The 24,170-nt window shown below is 43.3% G+C and overlaps 1 protein-coding gene across 7 annotated transcripts in view; it reads left to right on the top strand.

The window, feature by feature from the left end:
• Stau1 (staufen double-stranded RNA binding protein 1) overlaps positions 1–24,170 on the top strand; it is a 48,865-nt gene that overhangs the window by 3,814 nt on the left and 20,881 nt on the right. For 3 of the 7 annotated variants that reach the window (XR_011365474.1, XM_069989964.1, XM_069989962.1), the window contains exons 2-3: positions 9,427–9,489; positions 16,700–16,988. The exons of 1 other annotated variant lie outside the window; for it this stretch is intronic. Coding sequence is in view for 3 of the 6 variants with exons in the window: in XM_069989964.1 (XP_069846065.1) it covers positions 16,784–16,988 (205 nt within the window). In the remaining 3 variants the exon portion in view is untranslated. Of the gene's footprint in view, positions 1–9,375; positions 9,490–16,699; positions 16,989–24,170 lie in introns of all 7 variants that reach the window. 3 more of the 7 variants (XM_069989963.1, XM_069989965.1, XM_069989966.1) reach the window with 3 other exon arrangements.

Genomic DNA, 24,170 nt, shown 5'->3' with positions numbered 1-24,170 from the left:
TCTGTTGTTAAATTGTTTTCCAAAGATCTCCCATTTGCTTTGTTTACAAACAACAGTTGTTTTAAGTGAAATTTTGTGAATAGTGGAGAATCACAGCATAGTTCATATTTTTCTTGCCTGAAAAGAGGGTGTTAGGCCAGGTGCCAGTGGCTCACGCTTGTAATCCTAGCTATTCAGAGGCTGAGATCTGAGGATCATGGTGCAAAGCCAGCCCAGGCAGGAAAGTCTGTGAGACTCTTATCTCCAATAAGCCACCAGAAAACTAGAAGTGGCGCTGTGGCTTAAGTGGTAAAGTGTTGGGCTTGAGCTGAAGAGCTCATGGATAGCACCAGGCCCAGACCAACCAAAAAAGTCTACTAGAATACAAGAATTTATAAATGTTTGCAGTTGCTACTTAGTCTTCAAAACTTCTGTTGGTGAACAGTTTCTAGTGTTTATACCTGTAACATTGTTATGTCAATTCTGTAGATTTACTTTTGAGCTGATCAGATATCTTGGAAATGTTATACTTTCTCCTTTAGTTTTATAACCTGGGAGTGACTGAGTGGAAGGAAATAACAAGGGAAAGCTGGGCGCCAGTGGCTTATGCCTGTAATCCTAGTTATTCAGGAGGCTGAGATCTGAGGCTCCTGGTTCAAAGCCAGCCCAGGCAGGAAAGTCCGTGAGACTCTTATCTCCAATTAACCACTCAGAAAACCAGAAGTGGCTCTGTAGTTCAAGTGGTAGAGCACTTGCCTTGAGCTAAAGAGCTGAGGGACAGTACCAGGCCTAGAGTTCAAGCCCCATGACCGACAAAAACAACTTAGGGGAAACCCCACAGTATCTAGAGAGGACATAAAATACATTTTAACCATAAACAGTGCTTATTGTTTTCCCCCTAGACTTAAAGGAAAACTTTTTTTTTTTGTTTTTTGTTTTTTTGCCAGTACTGGGGCTTGAACTCAGGGCCTGGGGGTGCTGTCTCTGAGCTTTTACTCAAGGCTAGCTCTCTACCACTTGAGCTACAGTGCCACTTGTGGCTTTTTCTATTTATGTGGCACTGAGGAATTGAACTGAGGGCGTCATGCATGCTGGGCAAGCACTCTACCACTAGGTCACATTCCCAGCCTGGAAAACCTTTTTTAAGCACTCAGATTAAACTAGACAGCCCATTTATATATAAATTACATTAGGTTCAGAAGTAAACTTGTCCCATAGTTCTGAAGCCCACACCATCAGTATTATTACAGGTGTAATCATTCAAATCATACTTCGTCTGGAGTTGCCCACAGAAATATATAATTCACATGTGAATCAGTTTGTAGGCATCTTTAGTTGAATCCCTTCACCAGCATAAGGATGGAACTTAGAAAGGGATTTCATGATTCCAGAGGCATTATTTTAATTTTTTTGGTGGTACTAGGTTTTGAACTCGGGGCTTTGTGCTTGCTAAACAGGTGCTCTATCACTTAAGCCACTTCACCATCCCTTTTTGTATTGGTTAGATTTGAATTGTGGGCTCATTTTATGCTGAGACTAGCCTGTTACGCTCCTGTTTGTGCTTGCATGAGTGGCTTGGATATCAGGCACCCACCCCAGCCATTGGTTGAGATAGAGTCTCATGGACTTACCTGCTTCCAGTGGCTTTGAACCACTAGCCTCTCCCTGATTCCCATGTAGCCAGGGCTACAGGGCTGGACCAGGAAGCTGCCAAAGACTTTGTTTTTATGATGATCCCAACTGGCTCATCTTATGTGATGTCATACTTACAGACAAAATTGCTCAGTTGGCAGAAATGTAAATTCCTCTCCCTCAAATTGGAGCTTTTAGAGCTGTTTTTCCTTTCTTTCCTCCCCCCCCCCTCCACCAGCCCCTTACACTGGAATTTTAGAAACTTCGAAAATATTTCCCTAGCTGGGTGTTGGTGGCTCACGCCTGCCATCCTGGCTACTCAGGATGCTGAGATCTGAGGATGGTGGTTCAGAGCCAGTTCTGGCTGGATGGTCCATAAGACTCTATTTCCAATTAACCACCAGAAAACCTGAAGTGGAACTACGGCTCAAAGTGATATAGCACTAGCCTTGAGTGAAAGAGCTCAGGGACAATGCCCAAGCCTTGTGGTGAAGTCCCAGAACTGCCCCCCCCCTTCCAAAAAAAAAAGAAGTTTCTTTCTTTGGGCAGGAATGGGAGGTGGAAACTGGGGGAAAGCGAAGGAAACGGAAATGTGCTCGTTACCTGACTTATGTAATGGTAACCCTGCAGTAGAACACCTTAATAACAACACAACATGTTACACATATTTCCCAAAACTGGGTGGTGGTGGCTCACACCTGTAATCCTAGCTGCTCAGGAGGCTGAGATCCAGCATGGGCAGGAAGGTCCTTGAGACCATTAGCTCCAATTAATGACCTTAAAAACCAGAAGTGGCACTGTTGCTCAAGTGATAGAGTGCTAACTTTGAGCAAAAATAAAATCTCAGAGAGGGGCTGGGAAGGTGGCTCAGTGGTAGAGTGCTTGCCTTGCATGCATGAGGCCCTGGGTTCGATTCCTCAGCACCACATAAGCAAAAAGAAAAAAGCCGGAGGTGGCGCTGTGGCTCAAGTGGTAGAGCACTAGCCTTGAGCTGAAGAGCTGAGGGACAGCACCCAGGCCCAGAGTTCAGGCCCCATGACTGGACCCCCCCCCAAAAAAAAAAAAATCCTCAAAGACAGTGCCCAGGTCCTGAGTTCAAGTGTCAGGATGGGCACACTTGAAGAAATGCTTATTGAGGTTCATGACAGGTTTGTTTATGTATTTTGCTGGTCCTGGGGCTTTAACACAGGGCCTGGACACTGTCCCTGAACTTCTTTTGCTCAAGACAAGCATTCTACCACTTGAGCCACAGCACTACTTCTGGCTTTTTCTGTGGTACTGAAAAATCGAACCAGGGCTTCATGTATGCCAGGCAAGCATTCTACTACTAAGCCACATTCTCAGCAGCCTGACAGGTTTATTTCATATTAGACCTATTACAGGTGGTTTTAAACTTCTAGTGGAGGTCTTTGTGATTGCATTTTTTCTTGTATAAGCCTGTTTGTTTGTTTCTTTCTAGTCATGGGACCTGAACTCTGGGCCTGGGCGCTGTTCCTCACCACTTTTTCTGCTTATATGGTGCTGAGGAATCGAACCCAGGGCTTCTTGTGTGCAAGGCAAGCACTCTGCCACTGAGCCACCTTCCTAGCCTTTCTTTCTTTTCTTTTCTTTTTTTTTTTTGTCTGTCATGGGGCTTGAACTCAGGACGTAGGTGCTGTCCTTGAACTCTACCACTTTGAGCCACAGCTCTACTTCTGGTTTTCTGGTGGTTAATTGGAGATAAGAGTCTTAATAAGCTGGCGACAGTGGCCCACACCTGTAATTCGGAGCTGCATTGGAGGCTAAGATCTGAGGATCATGTTTCATAGCCAGCCTGCGCAGAAAAGTCCCCAACAGATATAGTTGCCTGGGCTGGCTTCCAGCCATGATCCTCAGATCTCAGCCTCTTTTGTAGCTAGGGTTTTAGATGTAAGCCGCTAGTGCTAGCGCTGAGATTTTTTAAATATTTGGTGTCAGTTCTGGGGTTTGAACTCAGGGCCTAGGTGCTGTCCCTTAACTTTTGTGCTCAAGGCCAGCACTCTACCACTTGAGGCACAGCTCCACTTCGTCTTTTTGGTGGCTAACTGGAGATAAAGTCTCAAGGACTTTTGACTTTCCTACCTGTGCTGGCCTTGAACTATGATCCTCAGATCTCAGCTTTCTGAGTAGCTAGGATGACAGGTGTGAGCTACCAGCACCTGGACTAATTTAGTTTTTGAATGTTTACATTTTGACTAATGAATGGGTTGATGTGAAAGTAGTGCATATCAGCACTGAAGTGGAGATAGAACCAACATTCTCACTGCTAAATTGTGTTTCCCAGGATTACATATATTTATTTGTTAAAGGTCTATACTTAAGGGCTGCCTTACAATGTATTAATGGAAAACAAAGGTGGAAAAATATGTCCAAGAAAATATTTACTTTTGATTAAAAATTAGTCTTCTAAATATTGTAGCCCACCAACTTCTATTGACCTGGGACCTACGTGGGAAAGAGGTGTGATCACTCTGTTGGTTTATAATGGCATAGAAGCAAAATTGGCCATTTAATTCTTGGGATAGAGTTTTTGTCATGTCTCTCAGGCTGTGAAGACTACAAAATCAAGTCAAGTGCCTTAAGTCTGTCCCCTGTGTGAGACTCTGAGGACTGAGGACTGTGAGTGGGTTCATGGCAGTCAGCATGTTCTCTCTTGCCATTAACATTTTTCTAAGTGGTATGTAGCTGTAAGTTTATATTTATGAGATGGGGACAAGATGAATGGATTTGCTGGGTAGTAATGGTCACTACTGTTTATTGAACACTCCCCAAGTGCCAGCTTAGGCTGAGTTATTTATTAAAATTACGATTCTGTTATTAAGGTGATTTACAAAGGGGGTTACCTTTCATAAGTCAGGTAATGAGTGCATTTCTCTTTGGAACAATGTCCCCCTTCCTTTGCTTTCCCCCAATTTCCTCCTCTTGTCTCCACATGGTTTCTACATAGTGTGTACTGAATAGCATGATTGCATTTGCTCACCCTCCTTTCCTTTCTGTGTCCCCCTTTGCCCCTCCTAAAGAAAAAGTCCCAAAACACAACAAGTACCACTACCACCACCAACAAAAAAACACATTTCCATTTCCTGGAATTCATCTCAGTAAATAATTATTTTAAGTGTTTAGGGGAGTTATAACTTTGGGTTTCTCTCCTAAGGGTATCATTTAGTCTGTGTGTGAATTAGGCTGAGTTATTTAATGCAGAAAAGCAATCTAAAAGGTCAAGTTGAATTTAAGACTATAAAAGCTGCATTTCATTGAGTTCCTCCTCATATCCAGGATTAAAGTAGAAAGACCCCTTTGTGTTAGAAGAGTAAGCAAGTAACTAACTGGTCAGGGTCCTGTGCTGTAAGGCTGCTGTGGCATCCGCAAGTCTTTCCCTCTGAGCCTCTGCCTCCCTGATCCTGCTTGGGTGCTTTTTTTGGTCGTTTGTGGGGCCTGAACTCTGGGCCTGGGCTCTGTCCCTCAGCTCTTCAGCTCAAGGCGAGTGCTCTACCATTTGAGCCACAGTGCCACTTGCGGCTTTTTCTGCTTATGTGGTGCTGAGGAATCGAACCCAGGGCCTCATGCATGCAAGGCAAACGCTCTACCACTGAGCCACCTTCCCAGCTCCATGCTTGGGTGCTCTTGCTGTAGGGTTATTGATAATGGGTGTCACTTCGTCACTGGTCTCTCTTCCCTCCTCGTTGCCTGTCCACTTCAGAGTAATTTTTTTTTTATAAACCCAGGGTAGATTTTGGTTATGAAGGAGTGCCAGTCACCTCTTAAGTTACTGCTATACGCTGTAACTGCAGTCTGTTGAAAATGGCTTTGTAACCGTGGTCGAGGTTGTTAAGGAAATTAATATTCTTTTTAAAATTTCATTCTCTGCTCTATTGGAAAAGAGTTAATAAATTGCTAATTAACTTGTTTTTGAGGGTGAGGTGTTGCTTGGGCTTGAATTCAGGGTATGAGTGCCGTCCCTGAGCTTTTGTGCTCAAGACTCTAGTGCTCTACCATTTGAGCCACAGCTCTTGTTCGTTGCTAGTTAACTGAAGATGTCTCAGGGACTTTCCTGCCCCGGCTGGCTTTGAACAGATCCTCACATCTCAGCCGCCTGAGGAGCTAGGATTATAGGTGTGAGCCACAGTGCCCACCCTTGATCTGCTTTCTGAAAGATTTTCTTTTTTATTTCCTTCCAGTCTATGATCTCTTGAACATGCAGCCTCTCTTGCTCTCTACCCAGATAGTTATCCTTATGGATAGTCTTAGCAGGTGAATCAGCTAAATCAAATCTGCCTTTGGATTTGTGCTTTCAGTGAGGTGGTGTATGCCATTTCATTCTGACTTGAACTACCATTGAAGCAATTGTGTTGTCTATAATGATATGTATGTCCCATTAATCATGAAGGGGTGTTGGCAGTGGTTCATTTTGGGGATGGAGTGAACCAATAATGCTACTTGAATTATTATTATGTAGCTTCCTTCAGGATCAAACTTTCTGATCTCACTAGATCTTTCCTGATTCACATCTTTGCTTTTTGGAAGTTCATGTGTTCTATACATTAAAATTCACCAAGGCATGAATTTTCTACTTTTGCAGATTCCACCCTGATTCAAATAGGACCATTGTCTGCTGATGCCATTGTGATTTTGTGAAAAATGCGACGTAGTCCTCTGACCTAAGAGGATAATTTGTACCAATGAGAAGTCTGATTACATTGCCTGTTTCACAATTTAACCAACTTGCTCACTGAGCCTCCTGACCCTTCACCTAGATGACAGTACGGTTAGGACAATAGTTAGGATCTTTTGGCTTGCAGTATGGTAGACCTTTACAATCTGTGATGTTTAGCTTATGATCACTAGATAGTAATTTCTCTTTCAGTTGAGAATTTAAGCATTAAACATAAGAATAAAGTAATCTCGTTTTGTTTTGCTTGGATCTTCAAAAATTGCTACATTTTTTCCTTAGTATATTTTGAATGTGATTTATAAGTAACATTTTGTATTAGTTAATAGTGTTTGACAGATAACTGTAGTGGTACAGGTCACCGTTTATAAGCACTTTGCCTACCTTATCAGTTAATTCACCCAGGAATTATGTGATCACTGTTTAATGAATTATATGATATTTGGTGGTTTTAACCTCATTTTTCATATTAAAAGGCTGAAGGTTATAGATTTAACTTGTACAGGTTTGTTCAGCTGAATGGGAGAGACTTGAATTTGGGGAATCCCCAATTCAGACCCTCAGTCAGAAGTGTCTGTGGCTGGTAGTTTGCTGTATCCTAAACCAAAAGTTCATAACAAAGGAGTGGTTTTATTGTTAGGAGTTTTTCCATTTCTGAGGTAATGTATGTTATAAAATATCATTGTGAATTATCTCTTTAAAAACCTTGTATTGGGTTTAAGATTATAGGTAGATTCCAGGAGAACTATGACTTATTTGTACATATTTCTCCCCAGTGTCTAGAATGGTGCCCACAAACCATTTAACCCATCCTCTTATTTATTTATTTACTTATTTTTTGGTCGATCGAGGGGCTTGAACTCTGGGCCTGGGCGCTATCCCTTAGCTCTTCAGCTCAAGGTGAGTGCTCTACCACTTGAGCCACAGTGCCACTTCAGTTTTCTGAGTGGTTTATTGGAGATAAACCACAGGAAAGTCTCACAGACTTTCCTGCCTGGGCTGACTTTGAACTGTGATCCTCAGATCTCAGCCTCCTGAGTAGCTAGGATTACAGGCTTGAGCCACTGGCGCTGGGCCTGTATTGTTCTTGAATGCCTTCTGAGTGGTGAACAAGGGAATTGGGCTAACTCTGCAGTCTTTCCTTTGTCATTATTGCCAGGAGTAAATGCTATATAGATTTATTGCTAGTGAACTTGTAGGTTTTGGATTATCTTTTAAAAATGTTTGGAGGAATTTCAAAATGGATTTGTTTATGCAGTTGTGAATGTGTATTTGAGTCTGTGCTATCACTTGTCTAAAACGTTGAGATCTGGGATGGTTGCAGAATAGTCTCCAACCCTCTTTCTCCCCTATTAGTGGCAGTTGTTTCTTAGTAGTGTTGTTATGTTTGTAGCAGCTCTGTTTTCTGTTCTGTTGTGCTACTTCTACTTGGGGCTGAAAAGCTGCACATCCAGTCTTACGTATATTCCAGCATGGAGGGGCCTGGATCAGATTAGGGGAGGTCTGGTGGACAGAGGCATAAATGGACTGTGTTCTAGGTCTTAAGAATTTATTTGGACTGCTTGGTAACCTTTTTCAGTTTTTTTTTTTTTTTTTGGTCAGTCGTGTGGCCTGAACTCTGGGTCTGGGCACTGTCCCTCAGCTCAAGGCTAGCGCTCTACTACTTGAGCCACAACACCACTTTTTCTGCTTATGTGCGGCTGAGGAATTGAACCTAGGGTCTCATGCATGCAAGGCAAGCAGTCTGATGGACTTGACTGCCTATGCTGGCTTTTTGTGTGAAATTTTTTCCCCCAATCTGGGGCTTGAACTCAGGGCCTGGGTTCTGTTCCTGGGCCTCTCTGTACTCAAGGCGAGGGCTCTACCATTTGAGCCACAGCGCTTTTTCTGTTTATGTGGCACTGAGGAATCAAACCCAGGGCTTCATGTGCTAGGTAAGCACTCTACCACTAAGCCACATTCCTAGCCCTGTGGGAAGTTTTTGACAAGCATTGAATCCAGCTGAATTTCAGTGGAAATTTGTTAGTAAGGTTGAATATCCTCTATCTAACATGCTTGGGACAAGAAGTGTTTCAGATTATGGAGTTTTTTGGAGATTGGAATATTTCCATAGACTTTGATTTTTATTTTCTCCATTAGTTTTTTATTTTTGTTAACATACATTTGTTTAATATGAGGTTGAGATTTGCTGTGTTTCTATGTATGTACACAGTGCCCTTTGAACAAATTCTCTACAACATGCCCTTGCCCGCACACTCCTCTCCCTTCCACAGACTTAACATTGAACAAACCAAATCCAAAATACTCTGAAATCCAAAACTTGGGAGAGCTTTATGCGTTTTTGGATTAGTGGTGCTCTTCTTGTGCTGTATATGTTATTTACAAGAAGAACTTGAGCTGTTAAAATAATGGACAAAAAATGAGAGCTCATGATTTTATTCCTGAACTTATTTAGACAGTGAGCAGCAACTCTTTGTTGTGTGTTAAACTGCAGTAGCAATGAGCTATGGAAATGATGAACAAAACCTTTTATATTGAAAATGCAAAAAGTATTCCAAGGTGAGGAATTCTGTTTATTACTTACTATCATTTAAAAGGGAGAGTCTCCCCAATTAGGTAAAAGTATGAGAATTCTGTTAGCAATAAAAATGGTTAAGAAATGGACTTACTAGAAATAGTGTGCCTTTTCTCTTATTTTACAATGCACATAGTGCTTTTTGGTAATTTTCCCATGTAACAGTATAACAGTATTTATACTGTGAAGTGTGTGGCAAGGGCATTTCTGAATTAGATGTTTAGCCTGTGTGGTAGGAAAACCTCACAAGGTTGAAAATCAGGCTTTTATGCCTGGACAGTATATGTCAGAAAGTTTGATGGATAAGTATCCACATCACTTTCACCAGGATGCAATGGAGACCAAAAGAGGGAGGGTCTCCAGTCCTGTGTAGTGTCCCGGGCTTGAGGTGGCTCTTTTCTTGGACTGGCTTACTGCTTCTAGCCATGACATCATGCTTTCACAAAATTCCCTACTTGTAAATTTTAGATTTCACCTCAATTTGATCCATATTCATTTTCAGGGAAGAAGATCTACTTTAGTAAGTGATGGCCTCGTTTTTTCCCCTCCCCAGGAGTCTCTGAGCCACTTTACCTCTCAGCTGGGCGGAACTGGTACCTGGATCACCCTTGTTAAGGTAAACATAATTTGGCTTCATCATTTCAGCTCTGCTTTAATTGGTGATAGTCCTCAATTCTGCATTTGCGTGCATGAAAATGTTTTGTACTTGTGACTGTAATGTTAGAGGAACAGAAGAGATTTTATGCAGTTTGAATTTCTTTTTTACTTTTAATTTAATTAGAAAGTACATGCAGGAAAAATTGTGGGCAAGAATATAAAGCTTTCCTTTCACCTCTGCCATGTGTTTTAATGTGTAGACCTGGGGCTGGAAATATGGCTCAGTGGTAGAATGCTTGCCTAGTACGCATGAAACCCTGGGTTCAATTCCTCAGCACCACATAAACACAAAAAACTGGAAGTGATGCAGTGGCTCAAGTGGTAGAATGTTAGCCTCACACAAAAGAAGCTCAGGGGGCCTGGGAAGGTGGCTCAGTGGTAGTGTGCTTGACTTGCATGCATGAGGCCCTGGGTTCGATTCCTCAGCACCACATAAGCAGAAAAAGCCAGAAGTGGTGCTGTGGCTCAAGTGGTAGAGCACTAGTCTTGAGCTGAAAAGCTGAGGGACAGTGCCTAGGCTCCACAATCAACCAAAACAAAAAAGATGCTCGGGGACAGTGCCCAGGTCCTGAGGTCAAGCCCCAGGACTGGCAAAAAAAAAAAAAAAAAAAAATGTTCAGGCCTAAAGCTGATCGCTGAAGTTATCATTAAGCATAACTCACTCAGTGAAGCTCTTAGTCACAGAGTTCTTGTACTTTACTTTCTTTTAAAAATACTTGATTTTTCAGGTTGTTTATATTTAACTTGGTTGTCAAACTTGTGGAACTAATTCATCATTGTTTTTCTGTTTCAAGCTAGGTTATAAATCAAGCATGAGCAGCTTGTGATCGTTCAGACCAAAAAAAGAATTTTATAAGTGTTGAGGACTTTAGGCTTGTCGGCACTGCAGAATACACTGAGCATGTTAACACTGATGGTGTTAGCCTTCTGCCTCTTGGAGCTGAAGGTGCATCACTATAAATCCCTCTGAGATAGCAGTTAGTAAACAGGGTAGCCTACTTTTGGGGGGGAATGAGGATATTACAGCCTAAGAAAATTGGAGAAATCATACAAAGCTCTGTGAATGGGTTTACACTTATCACCCTGAATTTTGAAGAGTTGTATCACCAGACCTTAGGGTTCACTAGTGCTATAGCTGACGCTTTGTCCAATACCCTATTATAAGTTTCTTTGGGGAAACCGAGTCATGGGACCCTTTCAGCAATCTGCTGAAAGTTGGACCTACAGTTACTTCTGAGCTGGAAGTAGAACTGAAAGCTACAATCCATAAGTTTGTTCTGCTTGAACCTGGTTGATTTGTGACTTAGTGGCAAGGCTGATTTCTAGGAAACTGAGTTGTGGCTGAAGACAATGTTTGGTGTGGTCATGCTTTGAGGTAGATAGTGCATGGTTACAGACTACAGCTTTCTTTTTCTGTGAGGAGAAGCCAATTAACCATGTTGTTGAACTGAGCCTCTTCTTGGTCAAGAATGTTACACGGTACAACTCTTTTTTTTTTTGGTCCAGTCATGGGGCCTGAACTCTGGGCCTGGGCACTGTCCCTCAGCTCTTCAGCTCAAGGCTAGCGCTCTACCACTTGAGCCACAGCACCACTTCCGGCTTTTTTCTTTTTGCATATGTGGTGCTGGGGAATCGAACCCAGGGCCTCATGCATGTAAGGCAAGCGCTCTACCACTGAGCTACCTTCCCAGCCCTACACGGTACAACTCTTAAAAATCAGTGGCAGATTATGAGTAGGTGTTCACTTTGGTTAGTTTAAAATATTTTCCTTATATTTTTATAGGTTTAAATTGTTTTACAAAAATAATATGTGCTTTAATTTATTTTTAAGACTATCTCCTAGCCAGGCACCAGTGGCTTATGCCTGTAATCTTAGCTCAGGAGGCTGAGATCTGAGAGTCACTGTTCAAAGCCAGCCTGGACAGGAAAGTCTGTGAGACTCATCTCCAATTAACTACCAGAATACCAGAAGTGGTGCTGTGGCTTGAAGTGGTAGAGTGCAAAAGCTGGGAGACAGCATCCAAGCCCTGAGTTCAAGCCCCATGACTGGCAGGAAAAAACAACAACAAAAAAAACTATTTCCTAGGGAAGGGTATCTTTGTAAACTTTCAAAAGGCTAGGAAAGAAATAAGGTTTATGGCTGGTTAGATTGTAGGGATATATATATATATATATATATATATATATATATATATATATATATATATTTAACTTGTGTATGTATGGTATAATGGGTTTTCTAGGTGAATAATTAATATAATGAATTCCCTTTTAGGAAGTATTTCTTTAAACAGACACCCAATAGTAATATTTGTGTGGAAAGAAAATCTGCATTGTCTACTGGCATTGGGCCAAGTGTGGGGGTAGGGGCCACATTCAGACACTCCTATGGTGTGCAAAGTCTTCAGCAATTTGAGTTGTTTCCAGGCATTATTTTAGGCTAATGTTACTGTCTTGGCAGTGAGTGTAACTCCTTAGGCCTGATTTCCTTGTGTCTTTTTTTCTCTCATGTACCAAGGACAGTGGTCCTATCAACTCTCTCCCCCTCTGTCTCTGACCGTCTTTAAGCAGTTTGGCCATATTTCTTTTAAGGAATGTATTGTTACTATGTATTTAACATATTATAGGCCTGCTATTGAACATCCTTGCTTGGCATTGACCATAATGCAGTGGTTTTGGACATGGTAACGTCGGGTGATAGTGACCTACATGCTTCTCTACTGTGGCTTTCCTGGCTGCAGGGGCTTGGATGCTTGCATCTGAATTGCTCTTTTGGGAGGTAACCTCATTGTAACTAGAAAGTATCAGAGAAGGAGCTTTGGAAGTAACTGTAAGGATGCACTTTAGCTGGACATCAAGGGTATTGAAAGGATTTTATGTTGTAGGAAAAGTGAGCAGATTGTCTAGGAGTGGAGCTTCCCAAAAACTAAATAAAAAGAACAGATTAACAGATTTATAGCTGGTTGTTTAAAGGTCTCTTCTGGGACTGGGAATGTGGCTTAGTGGTAGAGTGCTTGCCTAGCACGCATGAAGCCCTGTTCAATTCCTCAGTACCACATACACACAAAAAGCCAGAAGTGGTGCTGTGGCTCAAGTGGTAGTATGCTAACCTTGAGCAAATGAAGCTCAGGGACAGTGACCAGGTCCTGAGTTCAAGCCCCAGAACTGGCCCCCCAAAAAGTCTCCTCTGTGTCTTTGTCAGAAAGTGTAATAATCAGAGCTTGATGTAGATTCTTTCATTTACAGCTTTTCATTTGTGAGTTCACATGTAGACTCAGTGTTCTCTGGTGAATATTGAAAGCATATGTTTATCATGCCAATGACCTGGGGTGCTCCTTTGTATTTATATTACATGAGACTTACTGCAGGACTAGCTGGGGAAGTGTTTAGTGAAATGGTTATGGCACCTTGAAAGGAAATTTCATCCAGAATTGAGATCTGTGTGTGTGTGTGTGTGTGTGTGTGTGTGTGTGCGTGCGTGCGTGCGTGCATGCGTGCGTGTACTATGGCATAAACTTGGGACCTGGGTGCTGTCTCTGTTTTTTTTTTTGGGGGGGGGGTCAGTCATGGGGCTGAATTCTGGGCCTGGGTGCTGTCCTTCAGCTCAAGGCTAGCACCCTACCGCTTGAGCCACAGTGCCACTTCTGGCTTTTGTTTTTCCTGCTTATGTGGTGCTGAGGAATCGAACCCAGGGCCTCATGCATGTGAGGCAAGCACTCTGCCATTGAGCCAACTTCCCAGCCCCTGTCTCTGAGGTTTTTTTTTTTGCTCAAGGCTAATGCTCTATCACCTGAACCACACTTCCACTTGCCTTTTTTGGTGGTTAATTGGAGATAGAGTCTCATTGACTTTTCCTGCCTGAGCTAGTTTTAAACCATGATCTTCAGATCTCACCCTCCTGAGTATCTAGGGTTATAGGCATCAGCCACTATGGTCAGCAAGGAATCTTACAAAATAAGTGCTATAACTCTTATCATTTACCCCTCTTAGTGCTGAGGTGCCCATGTGCACGGGAGACTGGGCAGTTATGGTGCTATGCAGATTTCACAGTCAAAGGTATTTCCAGTGAAAACTAAAGGATGTCTGTGTTTCACATTTCCCTTCATTAGTATGCAGTATACTATCTAAGTTGTTAACAAGACAGTTTGTGCTCTCAAACTGTAAATCAGGCAAATTGAGTCCCTCATAGGCCTGATGGAAAACAATCATCAGGAACAAGTTTAAAGGGAAGGATTGAGGTTGCATTTAAGGATTTAAGGTATAAGGCAGAATACTATTAAGCAACAGGTTTACCATTTACACAGAAGTAAACGTACCAGATTTCATAGTTCCCCTGAAGGCATCCAAACTCTAAGTGTCCTTAGTGAAAAACTGGTCTTCCTTTCAATGAAGTGAGCTCTTCCTCACAGCTGTGATGTCTGTTGGTGTCTCTGACTCCTCTTCCTCCTGGAGATTGTGACAACCAAGAGACATGGGTACTTGTCTTCTGGGGCAGAATTGTCCTCTTGAGACCCACTGCTTTACTTTCTCTTTTGAGGCTTAACTAGGACACTTTTTAGCACTAAATTAGCAAGTGACTAAAAACTGACTAGTGGCTTTTAAGTTTTTCTAAGGTGCTAGGGATTGAATCTAGATCTTGTGCATGTTTGAGCTATACTCCCAACCCCCCTGCTTTGTGAATTTCAGTATTATGTTGGAAACTTAATGTTTATTAACTAGAGTCTAACTTGGAGGTTTTGCACATTGATCTTACTTGCAACTTCTCAATACTTGTTTTAACCAGTCATTAGACAGATTCTTCAGATGCACCTGAAGTTAATGTTTTGGGGCAGTCTTAATGAAAAAGCCCATTTCTTTCTTAGCTTCTAGAAAACACATGAATTTATGACAACTGGAAATTCTGGCAGTGAGCCTGCTCTAGACAGCATTAGTCAAAAAAGATCCCTTTGGGCCTCGCCCTTTCTAAATTTAGGCCTTCATTCAGTCTTAGACTTAGCTAGCCTGGGCTGAGCTGGGTTGCTCCCTCCTGGATGGGGGAAGATACTAGAACAGACACTTGGTTTTGGCTTATTATTTGTCCTTGTGACCTTTGGTTGGTGTTGTGAAGTTGTGAATCTACTCCAAGTGATTTGTTGCTCTTAGTAAATAATGCTCTCAAGACAGAGTTTGAAAAAAGTGGGAAGGGGAGGAGTGGGTGAGGAGCAAGTGACGAAGAGACAGAAGTATTTCTCATTTTTGCATATAAAAGGAAAAACAAGGGCATAGCTGGCTTTGGAATGGCTCTAGGCTTGTGTCTTGACACTGGAACTTGTCTGTCTTGCGGCCTCCTGCTGCTTTGTTCTGACTTCTAAAGTAAACAGAACGAGGCCATGTTGTGCCTGCTTGTGGGGTTTTCCAGGACTCCTCACATCACTTGCTTGTTCTGATCATGCTTTGTTTTATAGGGGTCTGGTTTAAGAAGTTATTTTGAATCTTTATTAAAAGTGAAAGCGTAGGGGCTGGGAAGGTGGCTCAGTGGTAGAGTGCTTGCCTTGCACGCATGAGGCTCTGGGTTTGATTCCTCAGCACCACATAAGCAGAAAAAGCTGGAAGTGGCACTGTGGCTCAAGTGGTAGAGCTCTAGCCTTGAGCTGAAGAGCTGAGGGACAGCGCCCAGGCCCAGAGTTCAGCCCCACGACCGGCCCCCCCCCCAAAAAAAAAAAAAATTAAAGTGAGCCACAGTTATTTGGAAGTAGAACATCTAATTAGTTGGTGTGCTAGATTCTGGAGATTGACTGCTTCTTGAGAAACATGTCATTTAAGGCATTTCCAGCATTTTGAAGGATGACCATGAAAATGAGCAGAACTTGTCCCTATTTTTAATTTTAGTGCATTTATTTAGAAAGACTTACCTTTGCAGTCCTTATCTGAGCACCCCAGTTGGTGGTGTGGGCTTTTTCCTGCTTCCCTTTTACTTGAAATACTCTCAGTCCATCAGAAGGCCTTTGTTAGCCGGGCGCTGGTGGCTCACGCCTGTAATCCTAGCTACTCAGGAGGCTGAGATCTGAGGATCGCGGTTCAAAGCCAGCCCAGGCAGGAGAGACCGTGAGACTCCTATCTCCAATAAACCACCAGAAAACCGGAAGTGGCGCTGTAGCTTAAGTGGTAGAGCGCTCGCCTTGAGCTGAAGAGCTGAGGGACAGAGCTCAGGCCCAGAGTTCAAGCCCCACGACCAACAAAAAAAACCCCAAAAAACAGAAGGCCTTTGTTATTCAAATCACACTGCTCAGGAGCTCAGGATCCTGAACCTTGGTGTGAGTGAACACTTCTCTGGTGTAGAGTCTAATTAAATGAAATCCTCTGAAATAAATCTCTTTTTTTTTTTTTTTTGTCGGTCGTGGGGCTTGAACTCTGGGCCTGGGCGTTGTCCCTCAGCTCTTCAGCTCAAGGCGAGCGCTCTACCACTTGAGCTACAGTGCCACTTCTGGTTTTCTGGTGGTTTATTGGAGATAGGAGTCTCACGGTCTTTCTTGCCCGGGCTGGCTTTGAACCGCGATCCTCAGATCTCAGCCTCCTGAGTAGCTAGGATTACAGGCGTGAGCCACCAGCGCCCGGCTGAAATAAATCTCTTAAGTGAACAAGTACATCTTATATTGTCATGGAAAAAGAAAGAAGCAGCAAAAGTAGGAAATTCTTCCAGTTGGTCAGATTAAGGACCCCCCCCCCCCAAGGGACCAATCTGTGTCTGTGGCCCTGACGTAAAAGCAGTGTTTACACTGACCAGTTACTGTTGTTCCTAACCCAGTTTGCTTTCCATTTCCATCATTTTGAGACCAGAAATCTTTACTGGAAACGCCTCTCCATACTTTCCTATTTGCACTTGTAAAATGTAAGCTGTAATTCGAGGTTCTTAATCTTCACTATTCAATATCATGTCCTATGGGATGTGTTTGTAAAATGAACACACAGAACACGTGGGTATTATAAATTCTTTGGAAAACACGCAGGAAAATTCCAAGGCCAGGAAATGCTCTGTAGATGGGGTGGAAAACTCTTTCTGCAGACTCAGTGTATGCTAAGTGGAGCTGTTTTCATGTCTGAGCAAGTTGCACCAATTTTGACTGAATATCAGCAACTACATATCTCCTCTATAATTTACCTCTTTATTTTCTTTCCCTTACAACTTTTAGGTAGAACTTTAGACTTCATAGCACTGAATTAACCTGCACTGAAAGCTGTTTACCTGCAGTTGTTCACTTTTGTTCAGAGTGATCATGTCTCAAGTTCAAGTGCAAGTTCAGAACCCATCTGCCGCTCTCTCAGGGAGCCAAATACTGCACAAGAACCAGTCTCTTCTCTCACAACCTCTGATGAGTATCTCTTCTACTGCTAGCTCTCTACTCTCTGAACATGCAGGTAGACCTATCCAAAACTCTGCTTTGCCCTCTGCATCTGTTACATCCTCCAGTGCAGCTGCAGGTAAGCCTGTGAATCCACATGTCCGTCCCCCCCACCCCTTCTCTCTCTTATTGCCAGTCCTGGGGCTTGAACTCAGGTCTGGGCACTGTCTCTGAGCTTCTTTTGTTCAAGGCTAGCACTCTACCACTTGAGCCACAGAACCATTTCAGGCTTTTTCTGTTTATGTGGTACTGAGGAGTCGAACCCAGGGCTTCATGCATGCTAGGCAAGCACTCTACCACTGAGCCACTTTTCCTGCCTCCACATGTCTTCTCTTCCCATGTTTTCTCAGCATATTTTCAGATCTGACAAGTAGGTTGCAGAGGTCAGGAGCACTCATACTTACCTTCAAGAAGCGGAGGAAGCCAGGCCCGGATGCTTCACACCTATAATCCTAACCTACTCAGAAGTCTGAGATCTGAGGATTATCCTTTGAATCCAACTTGGACAGACAAATCCACGAGACTCTATCTCTAATCAACCCACAAAAAGCTGAAAGTGGAGCTGTGGTTCAAGTGGTAGACTTCCAGACTCGAGCAAAAAATTGAGTTTTTTGAGTATTGGGGACACCAGAATAAATAGTAGAAGATATTACCATCACTACCCATGCTGCTTTGTTCCAGATCAGAGAACCCTGGCTCTTCATGGGGTGTATGGAGACCTCAGCAGACCATTTAGAAGTTGTAGGAGAGTTGATAATTGCTCAAATTGCAAGGCCTGCTATGTTAAAAAGTGATGACTGAAAGAAAAATTGAACAATAAAAGCTACTTTAGATAGTACTGTTCTCAGGAAAATTCTGCTTTTAAAACTATTTCCCAGAACTGACAAAGAACCCTTAAGGTATACGAGCTCTCATTTTGTATGTCTACAAGATTTTGTTCCAGACAAGGGGACAGCCAGATTTACTAGAAGATGTCAGAGCCACTAACATTTCTTAGTTTTTATTTTGAAGAAGTAATTTAAATCTGGATGTTTCTTGAGGTAGTTCAGAAACCAGGGAAGCCCAAGTGCTCTACCACTTGAGCTACACCCCAGTCCTCCTGCATTTTCATATAGTCTTTGTAACTTTCACTGGACTGCCCTTGAGTGAGAATCCTACCTCTGCCAAGCAGAAAATTTTTTTTTAAAGGAAATACATTTAGAAACATTTCAACTTGATTACCAGAAGTTGAGCATGAACGACAGGTAGTCACTGATTAGAAAAGACAGAAAAGTCTTGAAACACTTGAGGAAGAAACCTAAAATGACGCTCCGCTTCCTCCCACTTCCTCACCCCTCGCCCAGTTAGATAAATGTCAGTGCGGGTGTCTGTGTACCAGTCACCTTAGAGCAAAGTTCTTTGGACAATGAGTGCACTGTCAGCTTCCTGTGGATTTTCTTAGTTGATTTCTCATTCTTGTAACTCCTCAGGCTGTTTTCAAGTACTGTTTCTCTGGCTCCCAGCTGCATGACTTCTTCCAGGCTAGCTCCAGAAATCCTGGCACTGCATTTACCCCTTGGAAACTCATTTCTCCCGTGTTTGGCCATGTGGTCCCGAGATTTTTGCCTTTTTCCCCTCTGTGTGTTTTTGTATCCACATCCAGTTGACATGGCCATCTAGTTTACTTACGTAATCACCACAAATAGATCAGGTTGGAGGACAGCCGCCTCTGGAGAAAAGAACTGTGGATGCACCAGGAATGGGAAGCTGGCTCTGTGGAGGACAGTCCCACTTTAGGGATGGTATGGGCATGTTGAGTTTGGTGAAACACCTAACAGTTTGCAGCTGACAGTGTTGCACCAGTGGGTACCTGTGGTTGGAAGAGCTCCTGGTGATGGCTTTGGTGGGCCATAGCTGAAGTGCCCTTTCAGATTCCAAGTACCCTGGGCTCCTTCTTGCCCCTGGCTGCTGTCCCACTTGTGCGGGTACTGGGGCTTGAAGTCAGGGCCTCACTTTTTTTTTTTTTGGCGGTCTGTCCTGGGGCTTGAACTCTGGGCCTGTGCGCTGTCCCTCAGCTCTTCAGCTCAAGGCGAGCGCTCTACCACTTGAGCCACAGCGCCACTTCCGGCTTTTTTTTCTGCTTATGTGGTGCTGAGGAATCGAACCCAGGGCCTCATGCATGCAAGGTGAGCGCTCTACCACTGAGCCACCTTCCCAGCCTGGGCCTCTTGCTTAGCTCTTTTGCTCCAGACTGGCAGTCTTCCTTGTAAGCCACACTTCTACTTCTGGCTGTACTCTCTTTAGAAGAAACCCTTTCCTGTGTTGCCTAGTCAGCTGGTTCAGGAAAGACCCCAATTACATCTTTCCAAGTGTGTGTTCCTAACATGCTTTGCAGTTTTGCACCACTGCTCCACTTTTTGTTGTTGTTATGGAGCTTGAACTCTGGGCCTGGGTGCTGTCTGCAGCTCTTCAGCTCAAGGCTACCACTCTGCTAGGTGAGCCACAGCACCACTTCCGGTTTTCTAGTCATTTATTGGAGATAAGAGTCTCACAGACTTTCTTGTCTGGGCTGGCTTTGAATTGCAATCCTCAGTTCAGCCTCCTGAGTAGCAAGGATTACAGGCATAAGTTAGCGGCACCTGGGTCCCTCCACTTTTAATATCCTTGGGACAGTGGCAGTTGCTTGTGTTTCATAGTAGATTTTGTGTTCTTACATTAGTTTGTTTTCAGTTCCCTTTAGTATGACAGACTCCAAAAAGAAAAATCCCAGTTTGCCTTGTGAACGAGTTAGCCCATTTCACCAAGATTCAGTCCGAGTGTATGAGTAAGGTCCAGCCCAGTGTAAGATAATATTTCCATCTTGCCTGTGCATTTGTAACCCACCAGGGGAGCTTTCTGTTTTGTTATACTGTTAAAAAAGTGGTGGTATTGTGGTTCAGAACGCATATTTTCAAAGGCTAAGGCCAAGAGGTACAAAAGTAGAAACAACTCTTAAACAGTTGTCTTTTTAAAAATCTTTGCAGAATAGGTCAAAGAAAGCGTGTGCTTTTCTCTGAAATATTTGGTGCTTTTTTCCCCCTTCAGTCATGGGGTTTGAACTCTGGGCCTGGGTGCTATCCCGGAGCTCTTCAGCTCAAGGCGAGTGCTCTACTGCTTGAGCCACAGCACCACTTGAGTTTTCTAGTGGTTTGTTGGAGATAAGAGTCTCAGGGACTTTCCTGCCTGGGCTGGCTTTGAACTGTGATCCTCTGATCTCAGCCTCTTGAGTAGCTAGGATGACAGGCGTGAGCCACCAGTGATCAGCAGTATTTGGCTTTTAAAATTCTAAATAGTGTGTGATTGTTGAGGGTTCTGTATAGAGACAGTTTCCCAGTGCTGTGGTTGACTTCCTGTGGGCATTCCAGGGCCTTGGGCTTCCTCTCCTCTGTAGCCTTTCCCCAGCTCATTTTCTGATTATTTGGGGGGTTGGGCAGGGAGAGGAGGAGATGGGAAGTCAGTTTTGCTGCTTGTTTAGCAATCTAGGTAAAAGGTTTGGTGATGTAAGGTAGAAATTCCTCTCAAAGGAAATATTTTAGATTGTTTCTGATTGCAGTTACCCTTGTCATTTCTTGTGGAGAAGGAAAGACTTGAAAGTTTGCTAGCTGCTAATAAGTTTGGTCTTTTAAATTTGGTATCTGCTAGTGTATTTTGGACCTTTATTGTTTGCTATCTGGCTTTATCTTTTGGCCTTGGTACACCATGGTGGCACGCGAAGTACGGGATAGGGCCGTCTGTCCCTGATCCAAGCCTCTCAGCAGAGCCAATATAGTAAGGACAAGTTGCTTTTTTCATTAAGCCTCAATTTCCTTCACACCTAGAATGAAGTCAGGTTTCTCTTTGCATTTGCCTAAAACTAACACTTAGCATTACTTAAAAGTATTGAGTTGCCTTTGAAATGAGCCAGAAAGGGGTTTAAAGCCCAGCTTCTTTCTACTCTGTGACCTTGAGCAAATTACTACTTATGTTGAGCCTCCATTTTCCAGTGGTCACAATAACCAACAGGTCCTTTGCCGGGTTAAGTGAGAGAGAATTTGCTTCTGTGTGGAGTGCAGAGCTGATGCTTAGGAAATGCTTGACAAGTGGTAGCTAGTACTAAACAACTTTTTTGTTTTTTGTTTTTTGTTTTTGTTTTGTCAGTCATGGGACTTGAACTCAGGGCTTGGGTGCTGTCCCTGTGTTCTTCAGCTCAAGGAGAGCGCTCTACCACTTGAGCCACAGTGCTACTTCCGGGTTTTCTAGTGTTTTATTGGAGATCAGAGTCTCATGGACTTTCCTGCCCGGGCTGGCTTTGAACCGTGATCCTCATATCTCAGCCTCCTGAGTAGCTAGGATTACAGGCATGACCCACTGGGGCCTGGCAGCAATTGTATTTTTTTTTTTTTTTTTTTTTTTTTGTCGGTCATGGGGCTTGAACTCTGGGCCTGGGCGCTGTCCCTCAGCTCTTCAGCTCAAGGTGAGCGCTCTACCACTTGAGCTACAGCGCCACTTCCGGTTTTCTGGTGGTTTATTGGAGATAGGAGTCTCACGGTCTCTCCTGCCCGGGCTGGCTTTGAACCGCGATCCTCAGATCTCAGCCTCCTGGGTAGCTAGGATTACAGGCGTGAGCCACCGGCGCCCGGCTCTGTATTTTTTTTTTTTAAAGGAAGTTTCCTACTCTTGAGGTTAGTTTATTCTAAAGTAGTAATTCTATTTGAAATGTTTCTTTGTATTGGAGGATAGTTCATCATTTTCTGTAACTGTTGTGTTCTTTACAGGATTTTTGTGTAATTTGGGATTCTCTTTTATTAACTGTTTTTAGTATTGTTTGGAAAATGAACTATCTTACTTGAACTTTCAACTCTTTAGGTAATTTGACTGTGTGTTCATCTTTAACTGCATTTCTTCCCGTACTTTTTGTCCATAAGTTGTTCAAGAGTAGAAGCACTCTCCTGTTGTGTTTCTTTCTTTTTTTTTTTTTTTTTTGGCAGTCCTAGGGCTGAAACTCAGGGCCTGGGCACTGTCCCTGAGCTTCTTTTTGCTCAAGTACTCTACCACTCAAGCCACAGTGCCACTTCCAGCTTTTTGTTGATGTGGCATTGAGGAATTGAACCCAGGGCTTCATGCATGCTAGGCAAGCACTCTACCACTAGGCCACATTCCCAACAGAGTGCCAGATGCTTGTGGCTCATACACTGTGTTGCCCAAAGGTGGCCTTAAACTTGGTGATCCTTCTGCATTCACCAGAATTCAGGGCTTACAAGTGTGTACCACTGTGCTGGGCCTACTCTACTTTTGTTTTTGTTGTTGTTGGTAGGGCTTGAACTCAGGGCTGGGTATTGTCCCTGAGCTTTTTTGCTCAAGGTACTGCTCAAGCATTTTGAGCCACAGCACCACTTCTGGTTTTCTGATGGTTAATTGGAGATATGAGTTATAAACTTTCCTGCCAGGCTGGCTTCAAACCACGATCCTCAGATCTTAGCTTCCTGAGTAGCGGAATTCAGGTATCAGCGCCCAGCGCCCAGCTTGAGTTTTTTTTGTTGTTTTTAAAAAAATCTTTAATTGTGCAGAGAGGTTTCAGTTCAACATGTTAGTTTGAGAATACACTGCACTACATCTTGATCACTGAGATTTGAACTCAGGGCCTTGGATTTGTTTAGCTGATACTCTACCGTTTGAGCCATACCATTTGAGCCATACATCTGGTCGCATACTTCTAATTCTGCTAAAACCAAGGTTTTAACCTTGCTATACCCTCTCCACAGAGTGCAGCTGAGTGGCAGCACACTGGGTGGAAAAAGTCCTGGTGAAAGGCGAGGCGGCATGAGGCTTATTCATAACCCTTGGTTTTTTAGTGTTTTCCTATGGCCTCTTGCCGTGAGTGACTGACCAGGGACATGGATGGCGCTGTATGGCGAGCATCTACCATTAACTTCTCACCAGCCAGGGTTTTGTTTGTTTGTTTTTTGTTTGTTTTGTTAGTCATGGGGCATGAACTCTGGGCCTGGGTGCTGTCCCTCAGCTCCTTAGCTCAAGGCGAGCACTCTACCACTTGAGCCACAGCACCACTTCCGGCTTTTTCTGTTTATGTGGTACTGAAGAATTGAACCCAGGACTTCATGCATGCTAGGGGAGCACTCTACCACTGAGCCACCTTCCCATCCCACCAGCCAAGGTTTTAAGTTCATGTACTTAAATGAATAACCTTGTGAATTACTGAACATACACAGAACATAATGCTTTAAAAATTTCCCAGTTAGTGGTAGCAGTGTGCCCAGGGAAGGAAGCATGAGACTAAGACCTAGAAGAAAATCAGCTCTAAGGCACATTGCCTTGACTCATTAGGCACCACATTTAAGTGGCCTAGACAAACTCAAACCAGTGTTGTTCTTGTGTTACATATTAAAATGATAACCTATAATACCCTATGATAAAAAGAAAAACCAGATCAGAACAGTAAAAACTCTTAATTGATTCCAGAGTAGTGATCTCAAAATTTTGGAGCACGTCATAGCTACTATAAGCTTAGTAGAAACACAGGCCAGGTGCCCTGCTTGCCATTTGAGAAAAGTCCCAAGGGCCGGCCTGGGGTCCTGTTCTCTGGGTCAGGCCTCCCATCCACTCGTGTAAACAATCACAGAGGTGAAGAGCCATTGGCTGGTGCAGGCTCCTAGTTTTTACAGAGGTTGGTATAATAGTGATGGAATTGCCTTATCTGTTCAAAAAAAGAAATAGGCACTAGGGCTTCATGGCTAGAGAAAGAAAGGATTTGTTTTCCTCTGCATGTGTTAGGGTTCCCCCAAAGCAGCTGAGTGCATTCACAGTTTTAAATCTTTCCTGCTGAGGATCTGATTTTCTTCTAAATAGAGACAGTGCCTAAGTATACAGTCATAAGGAAGTAAAAGGCAGTCTTTAGAATTTGGCCCACATTGGGCTGGGAAGGTGGCTCAGTGGTAGAGTGCTTGCCTTGCATGCATGGGTTCAATTCCTCAGCACCACATAAGCAGGAAAAAAAAAAGCCGGAAGTGGCGCTGTGGCTCAAGTGGTAGAGCACTAGCCTTGAGCTGAAGAGCCAAGGGACTGCCCAGGCCCCACGACCAGACCCCCCCCCCCAAAAAAAAAAAAAAAAAAGAACTTGGCCAACGTGTTTTCATCCTAACAGGATTATGTTTTCAGACATGTCTTCAAATAGTGCATTTAAATAAACATCTGTTTCCATGTCTAAATCTCTTCATGAGAAGTAATTGGATGACATTGTCATTTGGAT

Source organism: Dipodomys merriami, unplaced genomic scaffold (assembly GCF_024711535.1).
Source record: "Dipodomys merriami isolate MVZ:Mamm:240054 unplaced genomic scaffold, mDipMer1.0.p SCAF_39, whole genome shotgun sequence".
In the NCBI taxonomy this organism is placed as follows: domain Eukaryota; kingdom Metazoa; phylum Chordata; class Mammalia; order Rodentia; family Heteromyidae; genus Dipodomys; species Dipodomys merriami.
The sequence above is the reverse complement of the archived record's forward strand: the minus strand, read 5'-3'. Positions and strand labels throughout refer to the sequence as shown.